The sequence below is a fragment of the Dendropsophus ebraccatus genome, chromosome 5, assembly GCF_027789765.1.
Source record: "Dendropsophus ebraccatus isolate aDenEbr1 chromosome 5, aDenEbr1.pat, whole genome shotgun sequence".
In the NCBI taxonomy this organism is placed as follows: Eukaryota; Metazoa; Chordata; class Amphibia; order Anura; family Hylidae; genus Dendropsophus; species Dendropsophus ebraccatus.
In genome coordinates, this window is record NC_091458.1 from 63272257 (window position 1) to 63293964 (window position 21708).

Sequence of the window (21708 nt, forward strand, 5' to 3'; positions counted from 1 at the left end):
TTAGGTCTATAGAAATAGACAATCTGTAAGATAGACAATCTGTACTAAGGTAGTACTGAGGCCCCCTTTATGCCCTCACACAGTAGATTCCCTCTATCTGTATCCTCATGTAGTAGATGCCCCCCCCCCTCCATATAGAAGATATGTCTTCTCTGTACCCCATATAATAGTCAGGCCCCTCTGTGCCTCCATATAGTACTAATCCCTTCTCTGTGCATCCACATAGTAGTTAAGCCCTATCTGTGCATCCATATAGTAGTTATGTCCTTCTGCATACTCATAGTAGTTACCCCCCCCCCCCCATGTAGTATTAAAGGTGTACTCTCAACACTTAAAGAATCTTTTAATGCCAATACATTGTTTTAATAAAGTAATATTACTTTGTAATAAAAAATGGCAGCAGTAAAGGGTAACATGGCCCCTCTGCTGCCACTATTGGTGTCAGGAACTGCAGGGCTATAATCCCTGCAGTTCCTAATTACCTGCTCTGTTCTAGCACTGCTGAGCAGAACTATACAGAGCAGGGTTTGTTCCCTCGTGTAGTAGTTAACCCCCCACACCCATGTAAGAATCCCCCCCGTAATACAAAAAAAAGGCATACTTACCTGCTGCATGGCTGCAGTACTGCAGTCTTCCGATACCAGATCGCTGTCCTGCTTGGCCAGTGCTTGAGTGACGCCACCAGAACTCTGGGGGGGAGAGCAGCCTCTTGTGGCCAGAGGCAGAATGCTTTCTGCGGCCACAAGAGTTGGCTGGTGGGGTGAGAAACCAATGGCTCCTTGCTCTGTCAAATTCAAGTGCATTTAACTGTATGTGCTTCTCAGTTACACATACAGATAAATAGCCAGATGAAGTAGCCACTGAGTGAGCCCTTGCCGAGTTCTGACACCTGTCAGGGGACCCGCTAGATCCAGTACATGTGTTAGGCAAAGATAATTTACCACCATTTTTTCTTCTTTATTAAGGATAATATAGATGCAATAACAGTGCTTAAAAGATTATCTTTCTGGCTAGTTAATATTACTAGACTATTCTACAACTACACATTTAGCATCTTTAACTATATGCAATGTCCAAGGAACAGAAACCTTATCAAGCAATGAATAGAAATAACATGCACAGTTGTAAGAATAAGTAAGTGTCTTGTCCCATTGTTTAAAGTGACCCTGCACCTTCTTTTTGCATTCTGACTTCTCTACACAGGTGTAAAAGGTAAATTTAGCAGTTTTCATACCTCATTTTATATCATACGTCATGGTGCTTGTTCAAGTAAAAAATGATCTTTTATCATCTGCAGATTGTGCTAAGTGGGCGGGGCTTCACGGCCCTGCGCCTCCGCAAAGTCATTGGTACATGGGCCCCTGTCCATTGGAACAGGCTGGCCTAAAGGTCTAGGCCCCACCCCCTCTAGGTCGGTCCATACCAATGGGTGTTGAGGGGGCGGGGCCTATGTGCCAATGATGTCATGGTGGGACGGGGCCTACTGCAGCAGGAGCTGTATAACCGGAAAAAAGTAGTTTAAATCCCCCGAGCGCGTGACAGGCAGCGGCGGGGAAGTAGTCATCTGGGCGGCTCCCTGCCCGTATCTAGTCACAGCTCTCAGAGGGGATGATTGACAGGCAGAGAGGCCAGTAAGGGACCTCTTTGCCTGTCAGCGTGCTCGGAGGGGATGATTGACAGGCAAAGAGTGGTGACTAGATATGGGTGGGGAGCCGCCCAGATGACTACTTCCCCGTCATACGCCCAGGGAATTAAACTGCTTTTTTTGGGGTATACAGCTCCTGCTGCAGCTGTGGCCGGTATGTGCCGTAGCTGCTGCAGGAGCTGTATACAGCGGTTCAGGGAACTATATCAGCCCAATTGGGCTGATTGGTTGCCTTTATGGCTCCAGAACATGAAAGGGAGGAAACAGGGTTTGAAAAAGCATTACAAGCATTACAATAATTTAATAGTTTATCACAGGTTTTCATGAAAAATACAAGTGAAAAAAAAAAAAAAAACAACTTATGGGAGATAAACCAACACATGTTAAGTGCAACCACAACTTTCTACAATCATATCAGGAATGTCTGCCTTGACAATGGTGTTGTTGATGTCAAAGTACAGAAAGGAGAGAGGCCTTCGTTTTGTTGGAACACAGCACAGACTGAGGTTAGAATATGCATTGTTTGCTTTGATGAGGCTGAAGATAGCTGTATGACTTGATGCTGCGATTCCTGGTGCCCTGGCAAGGTGAACGGGACATCTTCCTTCACACAGATTCATGAAATAACCCTTTGGGCTTATTATCCAGTCATTCCAGCCAATATCTTTGAAGGCAATGTAAAACTTCTTCAGACAACAGATCTGAATGTCCCCAGTGCATTCTGTGATATGTCTACGAATTCGAGAGTCCTCTTGTTTGTTGTAAACTTTTAACGCCAGAAATGGTCGATGGACATGGCTAATATTATCTATTTTAAGTGGATTCTGACAGTCTGGGCACATCAGTTCTATGTATATATTTTCTGTTCCTTCATTAAGGGCTTTCCCAGAGAACATCTGTAAAGGAACCATATACCAGCCTGCACTTACGGCTTTAGCCTCAGTGGTGCCTTTTATTAAATAGGCCTTAGGCATGAACTTACAAGTCACAGAGAGGGTTATCTTGCTGAAGGATGCAGCCTTAAGATACAACCACATATTTGCCTGGTGAATCTCCTCTCGCTTGTCTTTGTCAGTAGATAGATGAAAGTGAAGAACGCTTTTGGCACCATTTGAGTTATCTGCATATAAAAGTATGGGTAAATAAGAAGCAATGTTAATAAATGGTGGAGCATAGTGCACTTATCGGTTGCACTACAGTATTGTCTCATAGCTAAAATTGATAGTGATGATTATCCGTGAAAAAATAATTTTTTTTTAAGTTTAGTGAACTTTTTCATTGCACACTGACTGTTAAAGGGGTACTCCAGCGGGGGGGCACTTTTGTTCTGGGACTGGGGAGGAGGTGGCCGAGGGAAAGACATCCACTCACCTCCCCGGTTCCAGCGGCGGGTCCCGCATCGCGGCGCTCCGGTGCCCGATTCCCAGCCGCTTCCAGGTGTCTGACGCGGGCCCGAGACGTGACGTCTCAGGTCTGCTCAGCCACTCAGTGAAGGAGGCGGGATCTGAGCGGACTTGAAACGGATCCCACCCACGTCACGTCTCGGGCCCGCGGCAGACACCCGGAAGCGGCCGGGAACCGGAGTGCCGCTGGAACCGGGGAGGTGAGTGGACGTCTTTTCCCTCAGCCACCTCCTCCCCGGTCCCAGAACAAAAGTGCCCCCCCCGCTGGAGTACCCCTTTAACAACAACATCAAATACATCTGTATGGTTATAAGACTTCTATCAGGATCATGACAAAGCACAGGCAGGGGTCGGCAATGGCATAGGTCGCCTTCTAGAGGTCCAGGACAGGGGGTGCAATTTGCATTAGAAAATAGTTTGCTACTCAGACTGTGAGCCATTTTTAGCACCATGCAAGACAAGTGACCCCCCTCCAGCTGTCAGATACACAATACAGTGAGCTGAACTTACTCTCTGTGTTTCTCAGGTCAGAGAGTAGGAGGGAAAAAACACAACAGAGCAGCCTGCAGAGTTGACACAGCATGTGATCAGTAGGGAGCTGTATCTGCAGAGCTGTGTGTGTGTGCATCCGGTAGTAAGCTTCAGTCAGCATCCATCCAAAAAACTCAGTCAGTGTCCATCAGTAAGCGTCATTCACTGTCCGTCAGTCAGCGTCCATTAGCAGGTGTCAGTAAGCGTCAGTCAGCGTCCATTAGCAGGTGTCAGTAAGCGTCAGTCAGCGTCCATTAGCAGGTTCAGTAAGCGCCAGTTACCTTCTGTAAGTGTCAGCATCACTCAGCGTCTGTTAGTAAGAGTCAGTTAGTGTCCGTTACTGAGCATCAATCAGCGTCCGTTAGTAATCGTCAGTCAGCATCCGTTAGTCAGTCAGCATCTGTAAGTAAGCGTCAGTCAGTGTCCATTAGTAAGAGTGAGTAAGATTCAGTCAGTGTCCGTTAGTGTCAGTAAACGTCTGTGCACACACAGACATAGGTGCTCCTTCTCTTCTGAGCCCTGTTGTGCACCCTTACAATACTTTATGTTCACAAATGGGGTATTTCTGTGCTCAGGAGAAATTGCTTTACAAATATCGGTGGGCTTTTTCTCCTCCAAGCTTTTTGAAATTTGAAAAATTAGGGGTTTCACCAATGTATAAGTATGAAAAATGTGATTTTTCATTTTCACTGCTCACTTTTGAAAAAACTGTAAAAAAACCTGTAGGGTACCAAATGCCCACTGTACCCCTTGTTACATTTCTTAAGGGGTGTAGTTTTCAAAATGGCGTCACTTGTGGGGGGTTTCCACTGTGTCGGCACTAGGGAGGGGGCTCTGTAACTGTAAAATGGTCTCCTACATTTATTCCAGCCAAATCCACACTCCAAAATTTAAAGGGTGCTCCTTCTCTTCTGAGCCATGTTGTGCGCCCGCACAACACTTTATGTCCACAAATGGGGTATTTGTAAAAACTGCAGATTCAGAGGAATAAATGTTTTATTGCATTTCACTTTTTATAGCTGTGCGGTATGAAAGAAATAGGATTGAATTGGAATATCTGCCAAGAAAATGGAAATTTTTACTTTTCACACTTACTTTGCAGTTATTCCTGTGAAATGCCTAAAGGGTTAAAAACTTTTTTAAATGTCAATTTGAATACTTTAAAGGGTTAAGAGTTCAAAATGGGGTGAATTATGGGGGTTTCTACTATCCAGGCCTTTAGAATATTCTCCAAAACTGAACTGGTCCCTAAAAAAATTCAGAGTTTAAATTTTCACAAAAATTTAGAAAATTGCTACTAAACAATAACGGCCTCTAAAATCCTAAAAAAGTTAAAGCATGTTCACCAAATGCTGCCAACATAAAGTAGACATGTTATAGATATGAATTAATCAATAATTTATGTGGTAGAACTATCTTCCTTATTGGCAGAGACTTTCAAATTTAGAGAAATGCAATTTTTTTTTAATTTTCACATCATTTTGGAGTTTTTCACAAAAAAAGTTAAAAGGTATCGGCCCAAATGTACCACTAACATAAAGTGGAACATGTCACGAAAAAACAATCTAGGAACCACAAGGATCGGTAAAAGCATTCCAGAGTTATCAATACATAAATTGAAACATGTCATATTTGAAAAATTTGGCTGTGTCATAAACACCAAAACTGGCTGTGTCCCCTAAGGGTTAAATTCTATTACCACAGCCCTGTGATTATCTAGGTACTCTGCAGCTACTCTAGTATAGGTCTTGTCTATTGTACCACCAGCTGGTGGACATTCTATGTAAAGTCAGTAAAGAGGCCTGTGGTATAGAGGTTTTTAAACGAGTCACTTTTTATATAGTACAATTATTAAAAGTTACATTTTATTATATCTGTCACATGGAAATCTAGGCTCTATTGGGCACTTGGCCCTTTATGCCTTTGTGAGTGATTTTCAAATGGCCCAGAGTCCCCAATGTGTTAGGGCACTTTTTGTGTGATTATGCTTTATCGTAATACAAAATGTGCTCCTGAAATACATAATACACACCATGATGACCTGAAAGTCACTATAATACACACCAAGGCCCCCTGAAATCCATTATAATACATACATGACCCTCTGAAATCGACAGTATTATAATAAATACTGGGTCCTCCTGAAATGCATTATAATACACACTGTGATGCTCTGAAATTTACTATAATACTCACCATGATCCCGTCTGATCGAATATAATACACACTGTAATGCCCAAATTTCAACATAATGACCCCTGAAATTCGGTATAATTTACACTGTGTCCCTTAATATTATTACAACATATATATATATATATATATATATATATATATATATATATATCCACATGTAAAATTATCCCCTCCTAGGGTGGGTTCACACAACGCAATTGAAACTTCAATTCTTTCAGGCAGAAGCAACAGAATCCACAGCAGATTTTCTGCCCCTATTCTGTAGTGTGAGCCCACCCTAATAAAGAACACACTGATCGATAGCACTGCTTGCTCCTACCCTAGACATCACTCAGTAGTGATAGATAGCTCTACCTAACTCCTCCCCCATTTCCCACTCCCCCATATTAATAATGTTAATTTATGATTGTCTTGTATTAACCCTTAGAGGACCCGGCCAATTTCAATTTTTGCGTTTTCGTTTTTTCCTCCTTGTGCTTAAAAGGCCATAGCACTTGCATTTTTTCACCTAGAAACCCACATGAGCCCTTATTTTTTGCGGCACTAATTTTACTTTGCAATGACAGGCTGAATTTTTTCATAACCCAACATTTCTTTAATTCGGGTTTTTTTTCGTTTTTACTCCGTGTGTCCTATGGAAAAACTGACATGTTATCTATGTTCCTCAAGTCATTATGATTACAACGCTATGTAAAATGTATAACTTTCATTGTATCTGATGGCCTGTAAAAAATTCAAACCATTGTTAACAAATATATGTTCCTGAAAATCGCTCCATTCCCAGACTTATAGCGCTTTTATCCTTGGGCCTATGGGGCTGTGTTAGGTGTCATTTTTTGCGCCATGATGTGATCTTTTTATCGGTACCTTGATTGCGCATATGCGACTTTTTGATCGCTTTTTATTACAATTTTTCTGGATTTGATGCGACCAAAAATGTGCAATTTTGCACTTTGGGATTTTTTTTGCGCCGACGCTGTTTACCGTGCGAGATCAGGAATGTGATTAATAGTTCGGGCGATTACGCACGCGGCGATACCAAACATGTTTGTTTATTTATTTATTTGTTTATTTTTATTTATAACATAGTAAAAGGGGGATGATTCTGACTTTTATTAGGGGAGGGGGCTTTTTATTAATAATAACACTTTTATTTTTACTTTTACACTTATACTAGAAGTATAAGTGCACTGATACTTCTAGTATAAGTGCACTGATCTTTATTTATTTGTTTATTTTTATTTATAACATAGAAAAAGGGGGGTGATTCTGACTTTTTATTAGGGGAGGGGGCTTTTTATTAATAATAACACATTCTCTCTCATTGAGATCTATGCTGCAGCCGGAAGCAATCGAGTGCCATTACGGCGCTGACCCCGGACGGAGTAAGATGTGTGGATCAGATAACTTTCATTGTATCTGATGGCCTGTAAAAAATTCAAACCATTGTTAACAAATATATGTTCCTGAAAATCGCTCTATTCCCATGTTTATAGCGCTTTTATCCTTGGGCCTATGGGGCTGTGTTAGGTGTCATTTTTTGCGCCATGATGTGATCTTTTTATCGGTTTTGGTGTGGAAGATGTGTTTTTGCAACAGAAAATCCATGACAAATATATCATGTAATAATTAGATATTACACCCCATTTTTAGTCCATAATACAAGGCTAATATTAACCCCTTAACATCTGATGCTATACATGTATAGTGTACAAGCAGACAGCAGATATGACAAGCTCAGGAGCTGGCATCATATCTCAAGAATATTGGCTGGTGTCACATACCACTAAAAACTGACATCAACTATCATGCTGATGTCAATCATTTAACCATGTAAATGCTGTTATCAGTAGTGACTTGCCACACTGACTTTTAGTGTGAGTGATGGAATGCATTCCTATTACAACAATGAGCACAGCATACATTCTTTTGAGTACATTTTGACACATAAAGGTCACCCTTGATATCATCTGTCACTTAAGGCTGTATTATACGTAGTGATTATCGCTGTATTATACGTAGTGATTATCGCTATAACGATCGATCACAAGTGAAAACTAGCAATTTTGTAGCCAACGATTCTGAAGTTATTACATTTACCGATTACTGTTATGAACGATCCCCTTAACGTCGTTACATACGTCGCTAATCGTTCCTCTGGACAACCCACACGACATGTTTAATTGGCGAATGAATAGATATGTGAATGCTTGACGAACTACCAACAACAATTTTTCAACATGTTGAAAGACAAAAATGAACGATTCTTTGTTCCTCGTTTGATCGTTGGGTGTTATAACATGGACAGATAATCCCGCAATTTCGATCATTATAGCGAATTTCTAAATGATAATCGCTCCGTGTAATAGGGCTTTCAGAGTCGGGAAGCCTTTATACACTTTGGGCGGGTTCACACTACGGAATTCTCGCGGACAATGTCCGCGGAATTCCGTCAGCTGTCCGCCCGCACATCTGGGCGCCTTTCCGCCGGCCCCATAGACACCATTCTATGGGCCGGCGTATTCCGCTATACGCTGAAAGAAGTGTCATGTCACTTCTTTCAGCGGATCGCGGAATACGCCGGCCCATAGAATGGTCTATGGAGCCGGCGGAAAAGCGCGTGCCCGTGCGGGCGGACAGCTGACGGAATTCCGCAGACATTGTCCGTGAGAATTCCGTAGTGTGAACCCGCCCTTTAGAAGAATCAGGCATCATGGATTAACTGCTTGACCCTTTTTATTCTCAGAAAGATAAACCACTGCCAGAATGTCTGACTTTAGAGCCCTCCTCTCTCCACAGAGTACACATGAACGTTCGGCTGCCTTAGTAGATGAAAAACAATAACTTTTGGCCGAGCAGAAAAGAGAAAAATGTCTTTTTTATCCAAATGATCTGATTATTACCCTGGGTAAAAGACCCAGGAGTCAGCCAAAAAAGGAATAACTATCTCTTCCTATGTTAGATATGTAAAGACAGTGAAGGTAAGTGTTACTATAACCATCTGCAGCCCTGAAAACAATGCATCTTATAGTGGGGTCTTACAACCGAATTTCATAAAAGAACTGAAAAAATATGGAGACACATAAGGCAATGAAATGCATACAGTAGAACACAATGACTTCTTTGTGGAGAATCTCATTCATAAATAAATGTCTGTCTATTAAAAAATAAATTTTTAAATACAATAAAGACATTTTCATAACCCCTTCACGTCAGTAACATGTGTATATATACATTCCTATTGCACATACCCCGTGCAGTAGGAATGTATATATACGTTCCTGTTACTGACGGGGTTACTGATGAGAGCGGGATCGTTGCAGGGATAGCGATCCCGCTCTCATCTGAGCACAGCACGGGAGATAATGAGAATCAGCTGCGATCCCGCAGCTGACCCCCATTAACCCCTTAGTGATCGCCGATACGGCGGTCACTAATGGGCCGGAGCCGCCGCTGTATTTCATCTCCCCCCACCGTGAATCCACAGTGGGGGGAGATGAAATAAGTAAAATCAGACCCCAGATCAGCCCCCCTAGTGCCCTGATCACTAACCCCCCCTCACCGTGGCGGCCATCAGATCCAAGATGGCCGCCGCCATCACTGTGAACAGACTAATGTCTGTTCACAGTGATTTAAAGTAAAAATGAATGAAAGCTCCATGCTCTTAGCCACCGGAGGTAGCAGAGAGCATGGGGCAGTGATCGGGGACCCCCCTGTGGGGTCCCAGTACAAGCGATCAGCGGTATATACCGCTGATCGCTTGTGCCATGTGCTCCCCAGCACTTTTTATCCCCTGTCACCATGAATGATTGGTGACAGGTTACCACCCCAGGTTATCCGTAATCACGTCAGATTGCACTTAACCCCCGCACGTTGCCCGTAATCACCGCACGTTGCCAGTCACCCCCTCCAGATTGTCCGTAATCACCCCAGATTGCCCCTAACCACCCCACACTTTTTATTATAGTAATAATTGCAGTTTATTCCCGAAATCCCTCTAACCCCCCCAGATTACCCGTAACCACCGCAGGTTGCCCGTAACCACCACACGTTGCCCGTAACCACTGCACGTTGCCCGTAATCACTGCACGTTGCCAGTCACCCCCTCCAGATTGTCCGTAATCACCCCAGATTGCCTGTAACCACCCCAAGTTACATGTACCCACCCCAGATTACCTATAAGCACTTCAGTCTATCCGTAACAATTCTAGATTGTCTGTAACCCCTCCAGGTTGCCCGTAACCACCGCAGGTTGCGCATAACCACCCCAGTTTGCCCGTAATCATGCCAGATTACATGTAACCCCCCCAGATTGCACGCAACCACCGCAGGTTGCCTCTGACCACCGCACGTCGCCTCTGACCACCGCACGTCGCCTCTGACCACCGCACCTTGCCTCTGACCACTGCACCTTGCCCCTGACCACCGCATGTCGCCTCTGACCACCGCACGTTGCCTCTGACCACCGCACGTTGCCTCTGACCACCGCACGTTGCCTCTGACCACCGCACCTTGCCTCTGACCACTGCACCTTGCCTCTGACCACCGCACCTCGCTTCTGACCACCGCAGCTTGCCTCTGACTACTGCACCTTGTCTCTAACCACCCCAAATTGCCAGTGACCCCCTCCAGATTGCCCGTAACCACGCCAGATTACAGGTACCCACCACGGATTACCTATAAGCACTTCAGTTTATCCGTAACCACTACAGATTGTCTGTAACCACCCCAGATTGTCAGTAACCACCCCAGATTGTCCGTAACCACCCCAGATTGTCTGTAACCACCCCAGATTGTCTGTAACCACCCCAGATTGTCCGTAACCACCCCACGTTGCCCGTAACCACAGCAGGTTGCCTGTAACCACCCTAGATTGTCTGTAACCACAGCAGGTTGTCCGTATCCACCCCACGTTGCCCGTAACCACCCCAGGTTGCCCGTAACCACCCCAGGTTGCCTGTAACCACCCCAGGTTGCCTGTAACCACCCCAGGTTGCCGTAACCACAGCAGGTTGCCCGTGACCACCCCTTGTTGACCGTATCCACCTCCAGATTACTCGGAACCACCTCAGACTGCCCGTAACCACCTCCAGATTACCCGGAACCACCCCAGACTGTCCGTAACCACCCCACATTACCTGTAATCTCATTTTTTTGTTTTATTTTAGTAACTGGGCTATTCTAATAACTATTACTAACTGTGGTTTTGCTCCAGCAAATTGGCGCTCCTTCCCTTCTGAGCCCTGCTGTGTGCCCATACAGTGGTTTATGCCCACATATGGGGTACCGTTGTACTCAGGAGAACCTGCGTTACAGATTTTGGGGTACATTTTCTCTCCTGTTCTTGAACCAACATATTATTAGAAAAATTCAAGTTTTTCATTTTTACTGGCCAATTTTGAATACTTTCCTCTAATACCTGTGGGGCCAAAATCCTCATCCTACCCCAAGATGAATTCTTTGAGGGGTGTACTTGCCAAAATGGGGTGACTTTTGGGGGGGTTCTATTCTGTAGACACAGGGGCACTGCAAACGCACCTGGCGCTCAGAAATTTCTTCAGCAAAATCTGCATTGAAAAAGCTAATTGGCGCTCCTTTCCTTCTGAGCCCCGCTGTGTGCCCATGCAGTGGTTTATGCCCACATATGAGGTACCTTTTTACTCAGGAGAACCTGCGTTACAAATTTTGGGGCACTTTTTTTTTCTCTTGTTCCTCGTGAAATTGAGAAATTTCAAACTAAAGGAACATATTATTGGAAAAATTCGAGTTTTTCATTTTTACTCTCTACTTTTGAATACTTTCCTCTAATACCTGTGGGGCCAAAATGCTCACCACACCCCAAAATGAATTCTTTGAGGGGTGCACTTTCCAAAATGGGGTGACTTATGGCGAGATTTTACTCCGCTGGCACTACAGGGGCACTGCAAACGCACCTGGCGCTCAGAAACTTCTTCAGCAAAATCTGCATTGAAAAAGCTAATTGGCGCTCCTTTCCTTCTGAGCCCCACTGTGTGCCCATGCAGTGGTTTATCCCCACATATGAGGTACCTTTTTACTCAGGAGTACCTGCTTTACAAATTTTGGGGTACTTTTTTTTCTCTTGTTCCTCGTGAAATTGAGAAATTTCAAACTAAACGAACATATTATTGGAAAAATTAAAGTTTTTCATTTTTACTAATTTTGAATACTTTCCTCTAACACCTGTGGGGTCAAAATGCTCATCCTACCCCAAGATGAATTCTTTGAGGGGTGTACTTTCCAAAATGGGGTGACTTGGGTTTTTTTTCTCTCTGCTGACACTACAGGGGCTCTGCAAATGCACCTGGCGCTCGGAAACTTCTTTAGCAAAATCTGCAATGGAAAAGCTAATTGGCGCTCCCTTCCTTCTGAGGCCTGCTGTGTGCCCATACAGTGGTTTACGCCCACATATGGGGTACCGTAGTACTCAAGAGAACCTGCGTTACAAATTTTGGGGTGCTTTTTCTCTCATGTTCCTTTTGAAAATGAGAAACTTTAATCTAAACGTATATATTATTGGAAAATTTTAATTTTTCATTTTTTTACGGCCTAGTGGTGAATACTTTCCTCCAGCCCCTGTAGGGTTAAAATGCTCATTATACCCCTAGATTAATTCTTTAAGGTGTGTAGTTTCCAAAATGGGGACACTTATGGGGGTTTCCAGTATACAAACCTCCTAAATCAACTTAAAAAAAGAACTGGTCCCTAAAAAAATCAGTTTTGGAAACTTTCACGAAAATGTGGTAATTTGCTAATAAATTTCTAATCCCCGTAACACCCTAAAAAAGTAAAATATGTTTATGAAATGAAGCCAGAATAAAGAGGACATATCGGTAATGTGACTTAGTAACTAATTTATGTGATACGACTTTCTTTTTTTAGAAGCAGAGAATTTCAAAGTTCATAAAATGCTAATTTTTTTAATTTTTCATATTTTGATGTTTTTCACAAAAAACACACAAAGTAGTGACCAAATTTTGCCACTAATATAAAGTGCCATATGTGACGAAAAAACAATCTCAGAATCGCTAGCATACGTTAAAGCATCACTGAGCCATAAGCGCATAGTGAGACAGGTCAGATTTTGAAAAATGAGCCTGGTCTTTTAGGTGCAAATAGGCTTGGTCTTGAAGGGGTTAAATAGGAATACTAATCCTGGTACCTGACTCCCAATATTCATGACCATTAGGATTGTGTTATGTCTAAAACAATACATATACATATAATCTGTAGCTAAAAGTAAATCTCCTTTTTCATACACATATTATATGGCATACCTATTTCGGCAAAGCTGATGACTTCATACATTTGACCAACATCCAGTTCCTTGTCCCCTTTACCATTCTTTATTGGCAAATCTTGTAAATAGTCCTCATCCAATTTAATATTTAATCGTAGCAAAGCCTGTGCCAGATTCTCCCTTGACACAGTCTGTAAAATGTTTGGCCGCTGGCGCAAGTGCAGTTTGTTCAGAATGTTCTGCTTGGCCACCTCCAGAAGTATTTCTTTCTCATCTTCAGCCTCCATAGGTTGGTTGAAAACACTGCAAGATGAGCAGGAAAAGTTTGCCACTGATGCCTGCATAATAACCAGCAATAGAGGTAAAGCAACATGGACTGTCATGATGTTATCTGCAGAGAAGGACACAACAGTTCAGCAAACACACAATACAATGCCTTTCAGCAGAGACAAATAGCCTACCAACCCAACCATACCTAAAGACAGCTAAAACCACACGTAAAGAAAGCGAACAGCTAAAAGTTTAGATTTTCTTACATAATATTAACATGTAAAAAATATTGACTGCTCAAGGATTAGTTGGTACTTTTTCTTTGTATAGGAAAAAAATAACTAATTAAAAGTAACAGTAAGTATTATTTGCTATGCAGTTCATAGTTGGGTAAAAGTAAATGTATAAAGAAGAAATGGTTACGAGGTTTGGAGATCTAGCGCTGGTGATTGTTTCGCTCTGCTTTCTGCTCTGACTCCGGTGTCCTTTGAAATTGTGAGGTAGCAAAATCCCAAAGTGCAAAGTTTTCTATAATTTTAGCTTTGTTTCTACACCAAACAAAAAATAAACAAAAGCTGTATGAGTACAGCAAATATACACAATCTGGTGACCTCGGAAGGGCTAGCAGAGCACAGTTAACCCTCTCTCAACTTTCCTCTGTTCTTTGGGAAACAGTTCTCATAGTGGAATTTTATCAGAAAACCAAAACACAACAGACTGTAGGTAACCCGATAAATATTTTGTGACCTTTATTCTTTTATTTAAGTCCCTAACATGTCTGGGGCTTATGGGGTAAAATATTTGAATATTATTGTTAGATTAGTTTCATACTGCATAGGCAAAGTCCATTGATTGTACACATCGGGGGAGTTTCTGATGTAAATGTCCAATGTATACCTAGGATAAATGCTGCTTAATGGCATCCATTATACATAGGGTACCATGTTAAGATATTTATAGTGTGCAGCAGCGTGTTTCAGTTCAGTTATACAGTGAGGAGGTCTGTGCATTTTTTTTATACAGCAAACTCCTACAAATATCACCTAAACAGAGGCTAAAATGACACACCTTTGGCCCCTGTTTGGTACTGGGGCCCTATGGATCCGTTCAATGTGTGATCAGTTCTCAGTGTAAAACAACCCTAAGTATTCAGCCTTCACATTGAAGGCTTACATTCCTACACTTTTAGGCTATGTTCACACTGCATACAATTCCGTCCACAGTTCTTACGCCGCCGTACATGTGCGGCTGAAACTACGGGTGTGGGAAAAATCGGCATGGCGCCGGATGCGTACGCACCGCGAACATATGCCCGTAGTACAGTTATGCTTCCCTAGCTTGTTTCGAAGCGATCTGAGGCAGGTCATTTACTTGGAAATCTTCGCCCAGCCCCGTAAACCACACAGAACCTTTTGGATCAAAAAATCTAATTAAATTTGGCTGAAATAAGTACTTCGTACGGGACCGCATGGAAATCCATGGCCGTGAGTTTCAACATTTCCGTCCTCAAACAATGGTCTTGTTCATTTTTCACGGCGCCGTATACGATCTGGCCGTAAGCTACTACGTAGTGTGCACCAGTGGCGTAGCCACCGTGGTCGCGGGGATCGCCGCCGCGACCGGGCCCGCCACAAGGGGGGCCCACGGGGCCCCCCAATCAATCACTCTTGTGACCGCAAGCATTGTTTTGCTTGCGGTCACAAGAGTCTGGCTCCGTCTTACCCCCGGCAGCGCGCGCATCCCAGAACTCCCTGCGCGCCTTGGGCCCTGACTTCCGGTTTCCGGCGCGCAGGGAGTTCTGGGATGCGCGCGCTGCCGGGGATAAGACGCGACACCCCCGGCAGCCGCGCAGCAGCCGGGGACAGATCGAAGGAGTGAGGATCAACGTGGGAGCGCGATGTCAGGTGAGTTAAGTTTTGTTTTTTTATCAGCCTGTACGGGTGGGGGGAAAGGAGGGGGGCATCTATGAGGGTGGGGGGAAAGGGGTGGGGGGAAAGGGGTGGGGGGAAAGGAGGGGGGCATCTATGAGGGTGGGGGGAAAGGAGGGGGGCATCTATGAGGGTGGGGGGAAAGGAGGGGGGCATCTATGAGGGTGGGGGGAAAGGAGGGGGGCATCTATGAGGGTGGGGGGAAAGAGGGGGCCATCTATGAGGGTGGGGGGAAAGGAGGGGGCATCTATGAGGGTGGGGGGGGAAGGAGGGGGGCATCTATGAGGGTGGGGGGGGGAAGGAGGGGGGCATCTATGAGGGTGGGGGGAAAGAGGGGGCCATCTATGAGGGTGGGGGGAAAGAGGGGGCCATCTATGAGGGTGGGGGGAAAGAGGGGGCCATCTATGAGGGTGGGGGGAAGGAGGGGGCCATCTATGAGGGTGGGGGGAAAGAGGAGCCATCTATGAGGGTGGGGGGAAAGAGGGGCCATCTATGAGGGTGGGGGGAAAGAGGGGCCATCTATGAGGGTGGGGGGAAAGAGGGGCCATCTATGAGGGTGGGGGGGGGAAAGGGGACCATCTATAAGGGAGGGAGGGAAAGGGGACCATCTATAAGGGAGGGAGGGAAAGGGGACCATCTATAAGGGAGGGAGGGAAAGGGGACCATCTATAAAGGGGGGAAAGGGGACCATCTATAAGGGAGGGGGGGAAAGGGGACCATCTATAAGGGAGGGGGGGAAAGGGGACCATCTATAAGGGAGGGGGGGAAGGGGACCATCTATAAGGGAGGGGGGGGAAGGGGACCATCTATAAGGGAGGGGGGGAAGGGGACCATCTATAAGGGAGGGGGGGGAGAGGGGGCCATCTATAAGGGAGGGTGGGGGGAGAGGGGACCATCCATAAGGGAGGGTGAGGAGAGAGGGGGCCATCTATAAGGGAGGGGGTAGAGGGGGCCATCTATTTGGGGGGGCAACATAGGGGGAGAGGGAATACACAGAGGGGGGCATATATTATTAGGAGGTCACATAGAGTCAGGGCTACCCACTAAAGGAGTGTGTAAAGGGGACAATACAGATGTGCAGCGTGTATAGAGATGAGGATGGTGCCAGAGTGAGGAGTCTAATATGTCTGTCTGGCAGATTCTGTGGATTCGTGGCTCGGAGAAGTTCTCATAACGGCCCAGGACGGATGGAGAAGAAGATGAAAAGGAAAGAACTCCGATCAGAGAAGACGTCCCCTGTGAGTCACCTGATATATCTGCACTGTAATGTATATGGTGTATAGAGCCTGTGTAGAGCTGGGGCCACCTCTATATGACTGGATGAGGTGATTTAGTATACTGGATTTGGTCAGTAACAATATGGTGGTGATGGTAGTGGTTGTGGTGTGGCGGTAATGTTTCCTCCCTATATACTGGCATTACTGGTAATATTGGTCTCAGTATACAGGATTTGGTCGGTAACAGTATGGCGGTAATAGGTAATATCTGTCTTGGTGTGTGTGTGTGTATATATATATATATATATATATATATATATATATATATATATACATACAGTGGTACCTTGGTTTAAGAGTAACTTCGTTTAAGAGCGTTTTGGTTTAAGAGCTCACAGTTTTTCAAAATTGTGACTTGGTTTAAGAGCATTGCTTTGGTTTAAGAACTTCCTGTATTTTGTGGGAGCGCGAGTGGAGAAGGGGCATGGCCTGCATAGCGGGGTCTACAGCACTGTACTCTAAACACCTTTTAAATCATAGCAGATCCCCTTCAGGCTGGGGCTTACATCAGGGGACAGGACTGTGTGTGGGGGGGTAATCTCTCCATAGCTGTAACCCCTCTCTCCCCGGACAGAGAGTGCTGCATGTATGTGCCCACATCTGCCCTGCTCATTCCTTCATGCTCCCTGCAGTCTCTGTCAGCCCTTGTGTTTCCCATCCTCTCCATTACTGTACAGTACAGAATAATAAATATATTTGGGGTGTGGAACCAATTGTCTGCATTTACATGATTTCTTATAGGAAAATTTGCTTTGGTTTAAGAGTGGATTTGGATTACAAGCACGGTCCTGGAACGAATTATGCTCATAATCCAAGGCACCACTGTGTATATATATATATATATATATATATATACACACATATACATATACACACACACACACACACAACAATAGCATCACTTGGTCGTGAAAGGAGGGGGGGGGGGCCCAAGTTGGCCTCTCGCACCAGGGCCCAGGAGACATTAGCTACGCCCCTGGTGTGCACTGTGCAGGTGTATATCGTATACTTTCAAGCGAACGCATCAACCTCAAAACTACGTGCGTATATTCGCGGTTCGCACTACGGATGGATTCATACGCAGTGTGAACATAGCCTCAGGCTATGTTAACACTACGTAAAAGTACGGCCGTGGCAACAACGGCCGTACTCTGTGCGGAGGGGAACATAGCTTATTGTTCTCTGGGATCCCGGCTGGAGCGTATACACATTGTATACGCTCCGGCCGGGATCCTGTGTGGCGCCGCAGAGAACTGACATGTCAGTTTTCTGCGTCCCCAATTTAGTGAATTGTGGCCGTAGGAAACCCTGTCAGTTCACACAATTAAGGAAGCGGCTCTGGCGAGCGGCTCATCAGTGCTTCATTTAACTGTAGCATCGCCTCAACAGTCTTCAAGTACTGAGAAGTTCCTTTTGGGATGGCAGCTGATGTCGGCCCCTAAGGTACAATTGTACAGGGTACATACAGGCTGAAAGGTAATAGAAGATTTAGGCTATGTTCACACAACGTATAAATTCATTAAACAATGGCCATAGTTGCAGTTTTGCAACCACGGCCATTAATGAATGACATTTCTGTTTACATTGATTGTAATGGAATCCTGGCCGGAGTGTTTACACTCTGTATACACTCCATCCGGGATTCCTTGTGGCCGCAGAAAAAACTGACATGTCAGTTTTGTGCAGCCGCTATTCGTTGAATAGCGGACGCACAACACTGACGGTTCAGACAATGTAAAGTGCAGCTCCAGACGAACTTTACGTTATCTATGGGTAATTAGTAATTGGGATGCGGTACTGCAATACCGGCCGGGATAAACATCACTGACATGAGACGTTCTGTCACACGGCCGTGTCACAGAACGGCCGGTGTCATACTGTGTATGAACTCGGCCTTTGGGTGCATCATGTGCTTGTCTAAATATTTTGGTATGACATAAGAATGTGTGAATATATCATAAGACATATTGCCATGCAGTGGATGTGCTGAAGATAAAAAAGTGTAGAAGATAAAAGATAAGTGTTCCATCAGGTTCCCAATGAATCTAAGTATTCTTACAAAGAAACAATGCTTCTGCAGAGAAACACAGAAAATGTAGATTCCAAGATTAAATGCAATAAAAAATGTTATTCCAATCGAAAAAACTAAAAAGCATATCAAAACAAACAACAAAAACCCAGGTCTCAACCCTTCATCTAAATCTAAAGTGCACTAATGTGTAAGCCGTGTACCAGGGTGGGCTCCCCAGCGAAGTCACGAACGAGGAAAGCAACTTGAACACCAGGTTAAACAAAACTGCAGTGTACTAAAACATGCAAATGTAATAAAGGTAATAACTCAAATATCCCAAATTATATACAAGCTGAGACCCCTGTGCTACACAGCATGCCCCCATAAATAAGTTGTATAAATACATACATACTAAATTTATGCGTGTAGTTTTGGATTTGACACATGGGCTCAAAGGACGAAATGTTACATGTGACAATTTTTTCACATCTTACCAACTGGGACAGATGAAAAGAAAAATGACCATGCTGGGTACTGTTAGAAAAATTAGGCCAGAACGGCTGCAAGGTATCCTCAGTAAGAGAGACATTTATAGTTCTACGTTTTATTGTACAACAGTAGTTTCTTACGTTCCCAAAAAATACAAACGTGTCATTCTGATGAGCACAATGCACCATGATAATGCAATCAGTAATCGAGACGACAGAAAGCCAGACAGGATGTTACATTACAATGCCACTAAAGGGGCAGATGATACTTTACATCAACTCATAGGCACTTACACCTGTAAACGCAAAACTAATCGGTGGCCAATGGTTGTTTTTCTATAACATTCTTGATGTGTCGGCATACAATGCATTTGTGTTATGGCGTGAAATAGACCCAAATTTCTTTTTGCAAATGTGCAATATGCATGAATATGCAAAAAGTTTTTGATTTAATTTTTAATTTGTTTATGAACAACCATGTTCACACACAGTATAATAATGCAAAAGAAATTCAAATAAAATACTTAAATTAGTTAAAAATCTAGACTTTAATAGGGCCGGTCAAAAATGACCGGTACATTATGTGTATAGTAGAACCGAACAGAACATCAGGGTTAACACAGCTCCTATGCTGTTCCGGGGAATTTCTCCTCTCTCAATCGGACCCAGTCACAGACTAGTATACCTGCTCTACAGCAGTTGGGGAATCCCAGAAGAAAGATACTTCACATAGATGGCATCAGGTTTCTAAGTCTACATCTACTACAGCCAGCCTCTCATCAAAATGGCTGCTCCAGACTTCCCTCAGCTCCTTTTTCTTCTTCCCTCAGGTCACATCTTCAAACTGCCAGGTTCATCTTCCTTGACAACAGCTCATGCAGAATGTTAGTTTAAAACCATATATCATACATATTATTATATACAGTTACCTCCCTCTGGTTGTTTTACCATCTCACGAATGTACCAAAAAAAAGAGAGAAAAAACACAGTAATATTAACAAATTGAAAAACTGCAGACAAAAACAAGGAACCAAACATGGTTGATTGTGTCGGGGCACTAGACACCCTACATGCTGTCTTATATGATGGTTTCCTTAGGAGTTTACCACAGAAGCATATCGCTGAGGCTGTAGTGTGAATGTCATCAGCAGGGACAGCGCATCATCTGGGAAAGTTAACAAAGGGACTGGGATAAACCAGAGTAACAGCGCTGGACTCGAGCAGTGTATTTTGTTATTTTATACCCAAAGCTGTTTTTCTTTTTTATGTTGGGAAACCTCTTAAAAGTGATTGGCCACCTTTACAAAGATATTAAAATTGAATATACAGTACATTATGATGTAAACATGGCACACTCCCTATAATGCTGCAGCTGTGACACCCCCACCTACCCAGGTCTCTCTTCTCTGTGTACAGCCAGACAGCTCATCTGTCCATCTTTGCTGATGAAGAATGTGATGGTACACAGTAGAGATAAGCAAAGCATGAATGAATCAAATACAAACGAATCTCATAAAATAGCCAAGCTATAATAACTACAATAGTGGGACTATTACATTGGAACGATTTTTTTCAAAATTGTTGTTAGACAGTTGTTACAGTGTCAAAAATTGGAAAATGACAATTTAATTAAAAATGTCAATCAGCCAGTCAATCATTGAATTTTGCTATAGACAGCAGTGGACATTGGTGTATCAGCGGCATAAAATTGGAAAGCTTTCTAATAAAACATTTCACATGTTTCAATCCACCTTCAAGGACCCTTTCACCTCTTCTTGTGTGGCAACCTTTTTATCCCCAGTCGAGTTAAATGGCATCAATTTAGGTGTCAATCAATTTTATTTCAATTTGAATGTATTCAATTTAATTTTATTTATATTAATTTGAATCCAATCAGAAGTTTATTTTTTAAAATTCGATTTCATTTGAATTCAAAGTTTTACTTTAATTTTTAAATTCAATTTCTATTCCATTCTATTTAATTTTTTCAATAAATAAATTTTAATTTGATGTTTATTTTTTTTTTAGAAGGGGAAGATTAATTTTAATTGTTTGTTGTGAACATGCAGTGCTCATTAGCTAAGCCCTTATTCCCCTCTTGGTGCTGTGGCAGCAACGCTTAATAGAGGTCACACTACTTTGGACTCCTAGGTTAAATTGGGGCCAGTTCTGGCAGCTTATCGTGTGCCTCCAGCACCTCATCCTGTTATGATGACGTAACACGTCTTATCCTTTGGGAATAAACCATTTAACACATTCCAATCATCCCTCAAGTGTTGCAATAAATTGTCCTCTTCAAGGATGTCAATGTGTCTAAAGAAATCTGAAAATCTTTTCAGGGTTTGGCTATTGGCATCAGGAGAGGTAGCAGTCAAGGGGCTGGAAGTGGTGGAACATAGGGTTGTGCTAGTGGCAATCCTAACAGGCTTGGATGAAAGTTACAGCTCCTAGTAAGACTCAGTGGTCAGATGAGTACTAGTCAGGCTGTTATTGTGGAATGGAGCGATCAAAGTTTCAGCTTCACAGCAGTCAGTAGTCAATCTGGGAGACAGCAATCATTGGAAGGGTCCTCACTGTGCTAGGTTTTTCTGAAGGTTTCTGGCTGATGGTCCACCAAAGGTTGACTGGCGGCCAAGACACTACAGGAGACGGGGCAGAGGAAACTCCCCCCGGACTCTCAGCCACTGTACTCAGAGGATCT

General features: G+C 43.6%; 1 protein-coding gene across 2 annotated transcripts; it reads right to left on the minus strand.

Annotated features, from left to right (window-relative positions):
* Nucleotides 1-933: 933 nt before the first annotated feature.
* On the minus strand, nt 934-13835 carry LOC138792680 (inhibin beta C chain-like). 2 transcript variants are annotated; one of them, XM_069970379.1, is made up of 3 exons: nt 13727-13835; nt 13071-13424; nt 934-2765 (listed from the first exon to the last, which is right to left on the minus strand). In XM_069970379.1, exons 2-3 carry the CDS (start codon nt 13414-13416, stop codon nt 2029-2031), a joined length of 1083 nt encoding a protein of 360 aa, XP_069826480.1. In that variant the 5' UTR covers nt 13417-13424; nt 13727-13835; the 3' UTR covers nt 934-2028. The 2 variants fall into 2 exon arrangements, with proteins under 2 accessions (XP_069826480.1, XP_069826481.1); XM_069970380.1 differs by lacking the exons at nt 13071-13424; nt 13727-13835 and adding an exon at nt 3559-3978.
* Between the last annotated feature and the right edge of the window lie 7873 nt (nt 13836-21708).